This window comes from Aythya fuligula, chromosome 19, assembly GCF_009819795.1.
Source record: "Aythya fuligula isolate bAytFul2 chromosome 19, bAytFul2.pri, whole genome shotgun sequence".
NCBI classification, from domain to species: domain Eukaryota; kingdom Metazoa; phylum Chordata; class Aves; order Anseriformes; family Anatidae; genus Aythya; species Aythya fuligula.
This window is the reverse complement of record NC_045577.1, coordinates 3955142-3967577: the sequence shown is the minus strand read 5'-3', so window position 1 is coordinate 3967577 and position 12436 is coordinate 3955142. Positions and strand designations below refer to the sequence as shown.

The 12436-nt window shown below is 48.6% G+C and overlaps 2 protein-coding genes across 2 annotated transcripts; both read left to right on the top strand.

Moving 5' to 3' along the window:
- The first annotated feature begins 130 nt into the window (after nucleotides 1-130).
- On the top strand, nucleotides 131-5220 carry C19H9orf78 (chromosome 19 C9orf78 homolog). The gene is made up of 9 exons (XM_032200571.1): nucleotides 131-230; nucleotides 1056-1115; nucleotides 1835-1886; nucleotides 2086-2156; nucleotides 2327-2404; nucleotides 2883-3080; nucleotides 3456-3592; nucleotides 4353-4451; nucleotides 4900-5220. Exons 1-9 carry the CDS (start codon nucleotides 148-150, stop codon nucleotides 4989-4991), a joined length of 870 nt encoding a protein of 289 aa, XP_032056462.1. The 5' UTR covers nucleotides 131-147; the 3' UTR covers nucleotides 4992-5220.
- Nucleotides 5221-5958: 738 nt separating this feature from the next.
- Nucleotides 5959-11723, top strand: LOC116497012 (torsin-1A-like). The gene is made up of 6 exons (XM_032200505.1): nucleotides 5959-6090; nucleotides 6184-6367; nucleotides 7096-7361; nucleotides 9360-9535; nucleotides 9627-9754; nucleotides 10392-11723. The coding sequence occupies exons 1-6, from the start codon at nucleotides 5959-5961 to the stop codon at nucleotides 10640-10642; spliced, it is 1137 nt and encodes a 378-aa protein (XP_032056396.1). The 3' UTR covers nucleotides 10643-11723.
- Nucleotides 11724-12436: the final 713 nt, after the last annotated feature.

The following is a 12436-nucleotide window of genomic DNA, read 5'->3' as shown; positions in this document are numbered from 1 at the left end:
AAGGAGCGGGGCCGCGGGGCGCGGCCGGAGCGGAGGGAGCGGGGCACGCCCCTCGTTTTGCCAGGCCGAAGCCCTGGCGGAAGGGGCGGTGTCGGCGCGGCGGAGTGACGTCATCACCCCGCGACGGAGGGGGAGGGGCGGGGCGCCATGGCGGCCGCCAGGACGTTCAGGAAGCGCCGGGAGGAGCCCGAGGAGGATGAGGAGGACGAGGAGCTGGCCAGGGAGGTCAGGTGAGAGCACGGGGGCCGCGGGGGAGGTAGGCCAAGGGCGCTGCTTGGGCCTGCCGCGCCGCCGTGATGTCATGTCGCGGCATATCGCGTTATATCGCGTCGTGTCGCGGCGTCACGTCGCGCTGCCGTGCCGCAGCGTGACGTCATACCGCCGCGCCACGCCGCTGTGTCGCGTCACGGCATCGCTGCGCGGCGTCGCACTGCCTCATGTCACATTGTGCTATGTCATATCGCGTGCTATCGCGTCATATCGCGACCTTCCCCGCCGCTTCCTTGCGCTTGCACCCCGCGGAACCCTGCGGGCGGGGTTTCCTGAGGTGCTGGCATCTCCGTGAGCTCTCGGCCCCAGAGCTGCCCCTGGTTTTGCCCAAAACGAGCGTTTTGTCGCATCCCTGTGACAGAAGCGGCTGCGTCGTTCTGTGAGCTCACTGGGTGGCTGCAGGAGTAAATGAGCCCCGCGTTATCTCTTTGTGTCCCTCAGCCTTACTGCCAGGGAGGTCTTCGTTGTCTGGAGATCCCAACAAACTGAATCCAGGGGCAGGGATCCCCGGCTCGCGTTTCCCATATTGGCTCCTTGAAGCCTTGCGGGGTCTGGGTGTTTTGCTCCTCATCTGAGGGCAGATCTGTTGGAGGGGCAGCCCAGCAGACGCCACGTGTTTCTTCTGGTCTCTTTAACAAAACCTTTAATAAAGTAAAATAGAAAATATCTACTTAATGTGTAACCGGAAGCGTAGGTGGGCACTAATACGTAAATGCATGAAACCAAACCAAGTGAAATAACTAAAACCAAAGCATCAGGTACCAAGTCCAATGTTTTTTCTTCAGGTTAAAACTCGAGGAAGCCAAAGAAGTGCAGAGCCTCAGGAAGCGACCCAATGGGGTGAGGTAAGGGCTGCAGCACCGGGGGGGTGAGGATGTGCTCTGTCTGGTGGCGTAGGGAGCAGTGAATTTCTCCATTGCTCTGTGCCTCCTTTCCATAGAAAGCTGCTTGTCCAGCAGTGCCAAAAGGATGTTATTGATAGAGAGGTTTATACGTTAAAGCCTGAGGATGGAAAAGAGGGTGAGTCAGTTACAGGCACGCAGTTCAGTATCAGTTTACAGTGGGCAAAGTCTGTTCTGTGTCCATTAAAAAAAAAAAAAAAAAAAAAAAAAAAAAAAAGATTAAAAATATTTAAATCCCAATTTTAATCTTTTTTATGATGAAATGTGTTTAATCAGGTTACATCTGTCCCGTACACATAGCAGAATGGTAGGTGTAACTTGGGCCCCTTCTCATCTGCATCCTAATTTCCCTCTTTCCTCTCTTACCTACCATCGCTGGTGAGCTATTTGAAAAGTGCCCCAGCAGTGAGCTGTGTTCCTTGTTTTGGTGACTAAAACCTAAATTAGTAAGGCACTAAAATCTCTCTGCATTATCTTCTCGTCTCCCTAAAACTTGATAGGTCCTCTGCCCATGTGAAGGGATTAAGAGGATTGACAACTCAGCACGAGTGAAATGTTTGAGATCGCGTGTTAGATTTGGTGAGGGGTGAACAAAGGTGGTGCTGTTGGCAATATGTTTAATTCTACTGATTTTTAATTTTTTACTTTATCTGCCTGATTAGCGCTGTAGCTCTGCTTGTGGGAGAGAAGCTGCAAGAAGAAGCGACGCTTGTGGTAAGTTCTCGATGCTTTCAGCACCTCACTGCTAAGCTGTAACGATGAGAGATCAGCGGTGTGGTGCAGTGGGTCAGTCTGGCCTGGAATAGGGCTGATGTCACAGCTCAGTGGTTTTCTTTGTTTTCATTCAGATTTTGAAAACTAGCATTAAGCTGAAGGGAAGCTTCAGGGTTTCTCATTTTTTCTTAAATTCCAGGATGACCCATTTAAGATAAAATCTGGGGGGATGGTGGACATGAAGAAACTGAAAGAACGAGGCAAGGACAGGTGGGTGCGTGTGAGCTCTGAAGACCTTTCCCTGGACTTGGTATTAAGACACAGCAATAAACTGAGCAGATGCTGAAGAATTTAATATAATTCAGTTTGGCTAGCTCCTGTTTTGTTAACCTGTCAAATCAGTTAAAACAAACAACTGCAGCGCTGTGGTTTCCATTTAGGATTAATGAAGAGGAAGATCTCAACTTGGGAACCTCCTTCTCGGCTGAGACCAACAGGCGAGATGAAGATGCTGACATGTAAGTTGAGCTGCACTGTGCGACTGGGATGTTGAATTCTGGGTTGGCTGTCCTCTCTCAGTTGTTGTGGCTGTTTGTTTTCCTATGTTCAGTACTGCGTGTTCCCAAAACATCCTCCTGATTCTCACAGAAACCTTCGCTTGCTCTTTCACCTTTTGGCTGCCAGACTCCGGAAGGCATTTTCATGGGCAAAGCTGGGAGGTGCCAATCAGCCGGGCAATGTGGCATTAAACACCAGCAGCCGCCTTCCCCTGCTGGTTGTGAAAGAGCTTGGAGGATCCGATCATTTCTTGGACAGAGTTGAAAATACCTTGTTTCATGTGGTTGATGTTAGCTGAGTGCTTTTGGAAACATTTTTCATTCCTCCCTCCCAGCCACTGAGCGCTCACAGAGTGCTCGCAGCTGTGCGCAGCAGCGTTGGAACAGAGTACAGAAAGCAGAGCTAAATACCACGTGTCCCTTGTGTGCTGCACTTTAGGATGAAGTACATTGAGACAGAGCTGAAGAAGAGGAAAGGAATTGTGGAGAATGAGGAGCAGAAGGTGAAGCTTAAGAATGCTGAGGACTCTCTGTATGAGCTGCCAGAGAACATCCGTGTCTCCTCTGCCAAGAAGACTGAAGAGATGCTGTCCAACCAGATGCTAAGCGGCATCCCTGAAGTGGACCTGGGAATCGAGTACGTTGTTCACAGAGCTGGTAGTCGTGGCCTGAAGTGGCGGGGGAGCACTGCGACTAGAGGCTTTTGACTGGCAGAGCAGTGGTGTGGTTGGATTATACAGCTCCCACCGTGCTCTGTGATGGGGTTCAGCCTTGGTCTGGATTAGTGAGGTGTTCAGCAGATGTGAGCTTAACCTTGTGCCTTGGAAGCAAAGCATCTAAGCATCAAAGTTTCTATAGCGCTGCTTCCTCCCTCAGAAAGCATATCAAATACAATAGCAGTGCTATTACTACACCCAAATCCTTCTGCTTAGGATAATTCCTTTGCCTGTTACCCTTCTTAAATATGATTTTGTTGTTGTTGTTTTTAAATATGATTTTTTTTTCCTTCTAGTGCAAAAATTAAAAACATCATCTCAACTGAAGAGGCAAAGGCCAAGCTGCTGGCAGAGCAGCAGAACAAAAAGAAAGACAGCGAAACTTCCTTTGTTCCTACGAACATGGCTGTGAACTATGTCCAGCACAACAGATGTAAGTCTCCTGGAGCTCTCCTGACCCAGGTGTGACCTGCTCCTTTCTGCTTTCTTTCTGCTAAAGAACATCGGTCAGCTGGGATGGAGTCTGGTTCAGGAGAAATTAGTTCATGGATCAGCACAAGCAGCTGTCTGATTCCTTTCTCTGGGATGCTCGTATAGACCCCATGTGGCTTGGCCTGTTTTTCCCATCCATCAGCAAGGAGGGGGACGTATTACTGACGGCCTAACTTTCTGCTCTTGAACTCCCAGCTGACAGTGCCTCATAAATTTCCAGACTTTTTCTTTAAGTTGTTCCGTGAACGTGTGCTGTAAATGCCTGCCTTGTCTGTGATTATAAATGATGGGTTATAATTTAGAGAATCAATTTTCCGGGCTGCCAAAGCACACAGGTGGTCAAGCATACATAGATCTTACTAGACATGAGATGGGAATTAATTTCCGGGAGAGACGCTCATACTGCAGCCATCTGGAGGAAAGGCAGCCTTCTACTGTGTCTAACCACGCCTACAGAGGTGATTTGGAGTCAGATTTGTGTGTTCCAAAGGAAATGAAGAATCTTTGGACCACTTCTGATGAAACAGTGCTACTGAAATTTGCTGTATCCCATCTTGCATGCATTGATTATCCATATAAGCCAATTACAGGAATGCTTGTTCTGTTCTTCCTGCTAAAGATCAGTTGTAACAAATAGAAATACGTCTGTCTAAATAACACGCCTCTGAAATGTTCATTATCTGATGTTTTCCCTCCTTTAGTTTATCATGAGGAGCTAAATGCACCGGTGAGAAGAAATAAAGAAGAGCCAAAGCCCCGTCCTCTGAGAGTGGGGGATACAGAGAGGCCAGAACCTGAGCGTAAGTTCCGAACTTGAAATGTCGTAAGAGGAAGATGCTGAAATGTAACAGAGAACCGATCTAGCTGCTCTTGCTTTCTCTTCTGTGGGTGCCCTGAGTTAGTGGGGAAGTGAAGCAATCTGTATTTGAAGTCCATAGGGGGCAGTTACACTTGTACCCATGGCAGGTCACACAGGATGGAGGATGTTTTAGGGATTCCTGAAGGTGGAGTAGCAAAGGTCAGAACCGAAACACATTGGCCAAGCTGATGGGCAAGGGTTTGCTGAAAGCTGGGATGACAAAGGGCACTAGATTAAGGAGCACGGGTTACTAAAGGAATACCTTTTCTCATGGCAAGGGGCTGTAGTTCTGTGGAGTTCGTAGGGAAAGTAGTAGAATTAAAACTTCTTTCTGTTGCGTATGTGAAAGGACAGGAAATGTTATTTATTTCCTTCTCTGTTGTTTGAAGGGTCTCCTCCAAATCGCAAACGTCCACCCAATGAAAAAGCAACCGACGATTATCACTATGAGAAATTCAAGAAGATGAACAGGCGATACTAATGAACGTGGACTGAAGTCTTTGCAGAAGTTCTTGTTTTCTACTAATAAAGAATTCTGTGTCAGTGTCCTGAAACGGAGGTGGAGAGAGTCACTGCCTTCTCGTGCTGGTGTTAACTACGAACCTTTTCTTGTGGTCTTGTAGTGAATCAGTTTGCAGGTGGTTGTGAACTCTGGTCGGTAAAATTGTGTATATAATTTATTTTCAGTTATAAAACTTCTTTTATAAAAATGTGAGCTTTCGTCTTTTTTTAGTGGGAAAACACATTTTCTTTTACAGTTTCTTACACCTTAAACAGTATGGAAAACATAGATAGTTTAAAAGCAGCAGTGCTGTTTGCCTTGTGAATTTGAAGGGAAGGTTTAAAGCCATCTTGGGGAGGATGCAACTTTGTAAAACACTTCTGTGTTCCCAAGGGCCCTCCCTGCACGTAGTGCAATAGAGAGCAGTGAGCTCGGTGCTCCTGGAGGAGCCCGGTGCTGTCACCATGTGAGGAGTGACAGCAGGCACCCAGCATGGGTGTTAGGGCTTTGTACTGTGTGTGGCCTTTTGTATTTTTCTGCCTGTAGGCCTCAGCAGCAGCTCGCTGCCTGCTGTGTGGCTGTACCTGGGGAGCCTGAGGAACATCTCATTTCAGCTCCCTGGGCACCTGGGGGTGAGGCCCTGCAGCCTGCCAGCCGGGAAATGCCCTGTGGGCGAGCCTGAAGGCAAAACTTTGAATTTAAAAGCAATAAAAGTGTTTTGAAACTGTGGTAAATGAACTTTTTTTTTTCTTTCTGGGCTGGGCACAGCTGCCTTTGCAGCTGATGATGCCCCTCTGCAGGGCCGGGGGTAACCCCAATTGCTCCTTTAGCCAAAAATAGGGGGTGAAAAAAAAAAAAAAAACACAAAACAAAACGTCCAGGCTGGCTGACTGCGGTCTTTGGCCCATCCTTAATGAGCATCCCTTAATTACAACACCCTCCCAAGATGGCCGCCGCCACACCCAAGATGGCCGCCGCCACCCTCAAAGCGCCATCTGCCCCTCCCAAGATGGCCGCCGCCCCGCCCGCCAGCTCCGCCTCTGCCCGGTCCCAAGATGGCGGCGGCGGAAGCGGCGCGGCGGGGCCGAAGCGTTGGCGGGGAGGCGGCGGGGCCGTGAGGGCCATGACGGGGCGGCGGGGCGGCCCGCGGGCGGCCCCGGGGCTGGCGCTGCTCCTGCTGCTCCTGCTGCTGCCGCCGCTGCCCGGGCCCGTGGGCGCTGTGGAGCCCATCAGCCTGGGGCTGGCCCTCGCCGGTGCCGCCGCCTCGGCGCTCACCGGCTTCATCTCGTACCCGCGGCTCTACTGCTACTTCAGGGAGTGCTGCCTGCAGCGCCACGACCCGCGGGCCGCCGCCGGTACCGGGCGGGGAGGGGATGAGGGGATGGTGGGGACTCGTCCTGTGGTGGCTGCGGGAGGACTGGGGGGGGTCCCGGGGGTCCTGGGGGATGGGGACGGGGAGTTGGGGTCCTGGGGGAACGGGGAAGGGGGCCCCAAAGTATGGGGAAGGGGGGCAGGAAATTTGGGGATGGGGGAATGGGGAGTTGGGGTCCCGGGGATGAGGAAGGGAACCTGGGGGTGTTGGGGCTTCTGAGGGCAGGGGGCTGGGTCCTAGGGGGGTGGGGAGGGGGATTAGGGGGTCTGGGGATTAGGGGGTGTCGAGGGATGGGGAAGGGGGATAGGGGAAGGGGGTGAGGAATTGGGCTCTGGGGGATGGGGTCTTGCAGGGATGGGGAAGGGGGTGGGAGAAGGGGGATGAGGAATTGGGGTCTTGGGGGATGAGGAAGGGAACCTGAGGGTAGGGGGCCCTGGGGCTCTGCAGGATGGGGAATTGGGTCCTGGGGGGACAGGGAAAGGGGACCCCAAAGGACCCCAAGGAACAGGGAAGGGGGCCCTGGAGCATGGGGAATTTAAGGATAGGGAAGGGGGACAGGGAATTGGGGCCCAGAGGACAGGGAAGGGACAGCGGGTTGACTCCAGCTTGGCCAGCCCTTTGATCCCGTGGCTCCCGTGAGGCCGGGGAAGGGCTGGGAGCCGCGGGCGGTTCCTCCCGTCTCGCCTCTGACCTCGTCGTCCTGCTCCCCAGCCCTGCAGGAGAACCTGGACAGAAAGCTCTTCGGGCAGCACCTGGTGAGCAAGGTGATCGTGAAGGCCGTGAAGGGCTTCCTCAACAACGAGAACGCCAAAAAGCCTCTTGCCCTCTCCTTGCACGGCTGGACTGGAACAGGCAAAAACTTTGTCAGTAAGATAATCGCTGAAAGCATTTATAAAAACGGTCTGAAGAGTAAATATGTCCATCAGTTTGTGGCTACTTTGCATTTCCCTCACGCTCAGGACATCAACACCTACAAGGTAAGGCAGAACTCGCGGCAGGGGGCAGCAGTCACTGCTGCGTTCAGTTGTGAACGTTACAGCCTCGTGGTGCTATAATTATTAACCTTTATGATTTGAGACACATGGCTGAGTTTTTCATAAGAAGAGGAACGTTCCTTGTGCCTAACAGCTGGCAGTGGGGGGTATTTGCACCTCCTGTACCCAACCTAAGGCATTTCGGGCTGTGCCACCCCATGGGCTCCTCCAGCAGTGACTGCACGCCCAAGCCCAAACGCTTTTTCACTACAATTGTGGTTAATAAAGCTGCTGTCTGAGCTGTCTAAAATTGTATTCTCATTATTATATGTTTGGACTTCCTATGTTCTCTGACACCAGCATTGCAACTAAAAACCTAGGTGCTTTTTTATGCTGTAAAATGTACCCAATGGCAGTTTTGGAATCTTCTGCATAGAATTGGTTAAATCCTAACATACAGCAGGATGGGTTTTCCCATGAAAGTAAAGACTTTTTTGCATGTGTTTTGAGCCCCTCTTTAGGGAAGAACAACATGGTTAATTTTTATTGTTCTACACTTTACTTAGAGATGTGTGTGACTTAAAGCTAACAGTCAATGGGCAGGTTTCCATGGTTAGGTGATTTGCTGAGGGGCACTTAGAAAGACAAGGAATAGTTCGTGGCACTGGAGGGCTGTCTGGTGGCCGCCAGGCACGTTAGGTACTGTGGAAAGATGAAACTTGCTGTCTGAGGCACGTGTGTAACTTCCTGCTTCTTGTACTGAGCAAGTTGTTTAGTTTTGCTATGCTACCATCTCCCAGCTGTAAAACAAAATAACAGAATGCTGTGTTGCCAGAAGGGTGTAGGTAAATGTAGTTGGAATCATTCCCAGGGTTTGGGAAGCATCAGTGCAGCATTGTAGGCAGGTGGATATCGTGGGGCGGTATTTCAGATGTATGTTTTCTGTTGTGTTTTTTGTTGTTGTTGTTGTTTTAACCGTGTTAACAGCAGAGTTTGAATGAGTAGGGCTGCGTTTTCTAGTACCGGATGTTTATATTCCATTTGTGAATGTCGAAAATAGGAATAGCTCTACAAGCCTACTTTCTAAATGGCAGAAGTAAGTGTTTCCTCTTTTACAGCTTGCTTTTATCCTCCTTGCAGCTGAGCTGATCTAAAATAAAACAGACCCTTTTCTGCTTTTCTTTTGAGATGAACGCACTGCTTGGTAAAGTTGCTGCCCGTGGCAGTAGGAGGAACAATCACTCCTTGTCCACAATATATCCAATGCCACCTTCCTTTGCTGCCTGGTTGTGCAGCGAATCTCAAAAAATGATGAATCATTGGAAACGGTCAGAGCGGTTACTTCTCATTCATTTGCCAGCAGATCAACCCATTTTTTTCTGATTTACTTTGTTATTGATCTTAAATGTCACACGAGAGGAAGATGTAACCATTAAGTGAGAGAATCTTTACAGTAAAGCATCAGCCTGTCTGAGCAATGCTGTGGTTTAAGAAGGGCCCATAATTGTCTTCATTTAACTTCAGAATGATTAAGGGCTGAGAACTGAATTCTGTTTCTACTTGTGCTGGTGACTACAGGTGGCATTTCTTGGTGGTGCTGTTCATGTAGTAAATATAACACTGTTTGTAGTTTTGACCAAAGTGCTGCCAAAAGTAATCAGCTCACTTGACAGGGCTTTGCTTTGTGTTGCTGTTCCTTGGTGGTACCTGTCCTTTCTCCTGATGACAGGTTTTCATTTTTGATATGTTTTCAGGAACATCTGTTGAGGAGATTTCCTGCTTGTTCAGTCTTGTCTCTTGGTGTCTTCAAAATTTCTCAGCGCTAGCATGACATTTGGTTTTATAAGTTTTATTTACAGCTTTCAGCCATGTTTTAGCCAAGAAACCAAAGCTATTGAAATGACACAATTGAAAAGAATACAAAACCCAATGGGCACCAGTCCTATTTTCTGTCTTTTCAACGCAAATTCTCTCAGCTGCTTCTGTTTTCATGCCACTCAGGACCAGTTGCAATCATGGATTCGGGGAAACGTGAGCATCTGTCCCCGATCAATCTTCATATTTGATGAAATGGATAAAATGCACGCAGGACTTATCGACTCCATCAAGCCATTCCTGGACTATTACGAGCTCCTGGATGGAGTGTCGTACCGGAAAGCCATCTTCATATTCCTCAGGTAGGAGGTGACACCTCAGGCTTGATGTCCTGTGCGCTCGGTGCCTTTTAAAACTACCTTCGGGTACAACCTTTGTTTTCTCTTTACTTAGCAATGCTGGGGCTGAAAAGATAACGGAGCTGGCCCTTGATTTCTGGAGAAACGGGAGGACGAGGGAAGACATAGAGCTCACAGACATACAGAACTCACTGTCCGTGTCTGTCTTCAACAACAAAAATAGTGAGTGAAACTGTGATCGTTTTGGAGGTGCTGAAAGCCCCACAAAAGCGATGGCCTCGTTTAGTGTACGAGCTGTACTTTGACTGCTATGGGTTTCTGCTTGGTGTTACCTCTGGGGTTTGGCTACTGAGGAGCCACAGAGCAGTCTGGGGGCCTGTGGGACAGCTCCTGTGAGGAAATAGAGGTCAGGAGCTCTGCGTGCACCTTGGTTGGCTCACATACGTGGGGGGAAGTCTGTGCTCTGCATTTATTGACATGCCCATGGGCTAAGGGGAAAGCAAAAATAAAAGAAATCTAAGGCTGGATGAAGGCTCTGGGGAAAAAAAAAAAAAAAATCAGCTCTCCCAGAGCAGCTTTTCTTGCTCTTAACAGAAAATTTGCTCTTCTCTGCATGAAAAAGGTGAGGGTGTGAGACCAGTGTCTGGGGAGCAAATGTGTTTGTTGGAAAGAGATCCAACAGGCCGTGCACATCTGTGTGTGTAAGATCATACAAAAAGCACCATGAGAATGAACCGACTTGTGTGTTACAGGGCTCTAAAAATACAGATGAATGCTTACTGGTTGGTAGCAGAGGGCTGTGATCTCGTTGTGTTTAACCAGAGGAGAGGAAACAAGGCCCTTGTCTTTCCCTTTCTAGGTGGATTTTGGCACAGCACCTTGATTGACAAAAACCTCATTGACTACTTTGTTCCCTTCCTGCCTCTGGAATACAAACATGTGAAAATGTGTGTCAGGGTTGAGATCCAATCACGTGGCTACACTGTGGATGAAGACATTTTAACCAGGATAGCGGACGAGATGACCTACTTCCCCCGAGAGGAGAGAATTTACTCGGATAAAGGCTGTAAAACTGTGGATGCGAAGCTGGATTATTACTATGACTTCTAAGGCTTTATTGCTGCGAATTTAACTTAATCACAAAATGAAGAGCCCAGGACATTTCATTTTTAAGCACTTTGTAAAGAAAGGACCGTTGTTTTAAACTGGTGTGTAAATAAGTGGCAGTGCCTCTGCGTTTTTATTGTCACGGCTCCCAGGTACGTCATGTTGTGCCATCAAGGTAAGGAAGAGCTGCTCTGTGAACATGGGGACTCTTTGATCGTGCCCAAGACTCCTCTCAAATCGTGTATCGATCGCCGGAACCGTTCGGCGGGCTGCTGGCACATAGATTGGGACTAAGATTATGACCTGATTTTGATTGGGTTTTGGTTTGATGTGGATGGTCTCTAGGAAAGATTGAGAATCGTGATCAAAGTCCCTGCCTGTGAAAGCCAGCACTGGGCTTGTGTGGGTGAATTCCTGTAACAGCATTAAAAGCAGACGTGTATTTTCTCCCCAAGTAGCTTGGCCACAGTAAAGATAAGGGAACATTCTGTAATTAAAAAATACGTATGTTCTTTCCAATGCTGTGCAGTAACGATGTCTGTCTCAGAACGGTGCTATAAATTGGCTTCCTTTGAGTCAAAGTTAGTGTGAAACTCTTTGGTGTGAATACTGTTCAGTGGGAAGACTTAGTATGAAGTAGAAAGAGGAAATAAGTGAAAAATCTTTGTTGGTTCCAGTTTTTGGTTATTTTTTTAATGGATAAAGTTGCCCACAGTGCTCTGTCCTAAGAGTGATCCTCCTGGGAGAGAAGCCTGCTGTGCGAGTGCTGGGTCAGCTTCATGGGAAGGCTGTAACGTAATGGGAAACGTGTACAGGTTAAATTTTACACCAAGGAACTGGAAAAGAGGTTTCTCCTCTTCACCCCCCTGTAGAATTCAGAAACCAAATTGCAGGGTTCTGCCTTTCCTGTTCTCACAACCCTGCATGCCTTGGAGGTAAGGATGAAGAGCAATACAAATGCGTTTGTGACCAATGTGAAAGCTCTCAGCTGAAGTGACTGCAGAGTGCCCGACTTCCTTCTAAATGCAGAGGCTTTTTTCATTCCAGTTTCTATTACAAATAAACTTTCCTCATCAGAAACATATTTCATAGCTACCTTCTGGTGTTTTTGCGTTGAGTGACCTGATGCTTTCTGAAGCGTTCTGCAGTGCTTGAGTGCAGGTATTTCCCTTTCTGACTACAAAGGGAATGGATGCAGGGAGCTGTGCTTCTTTTTTCTGCTGCCTGGTGAAAGGAAAACAAGTGGACTTTGTACTGGAAACTAGATCGTTAATACTGGCTGCGCTCAGATGCTTTTTGCAGAGGGCTTTGTAGCTACAGATGTGCTAAATGCTGTTGTAAGGATGAACTTGTCTTCTAGAAACTAGGTAAAACCCCACTTCTCATCCTCCCACCATGGTGCCACTGCCTACCTACCTTCCAGGCTGTGATCGAGGCCATACACATTTTCAGAAGCAGCATCTTCAAGTTTTCTCCCCAAGGGGATTAAAAACAAGTCATTAAGACTGGCCAGTTCTGCTCTGAAGCTGTGCAATATGCTAATGGCCTAGAATCTGATAGCAAGCCAGTGCTCTGGCCTCAGGTATTTATTTGTTGCTTTGACCTCATGATTTTAGCAAATGACCAGTTGATGGAAAAAAGCAGGCATGGGAATGATAAACTTGTGGTGCTGCCTGGCAGCTTCTCAGAGGAAACTGTCCAAAGGAGCAGCACCGTGGCTCTTCCAGCCTCTTAGTTGTGCTTCGTGCTATTGCAGCATCAACACAAGCATTTGACAGGCACTGGCAGCAAGTGTTT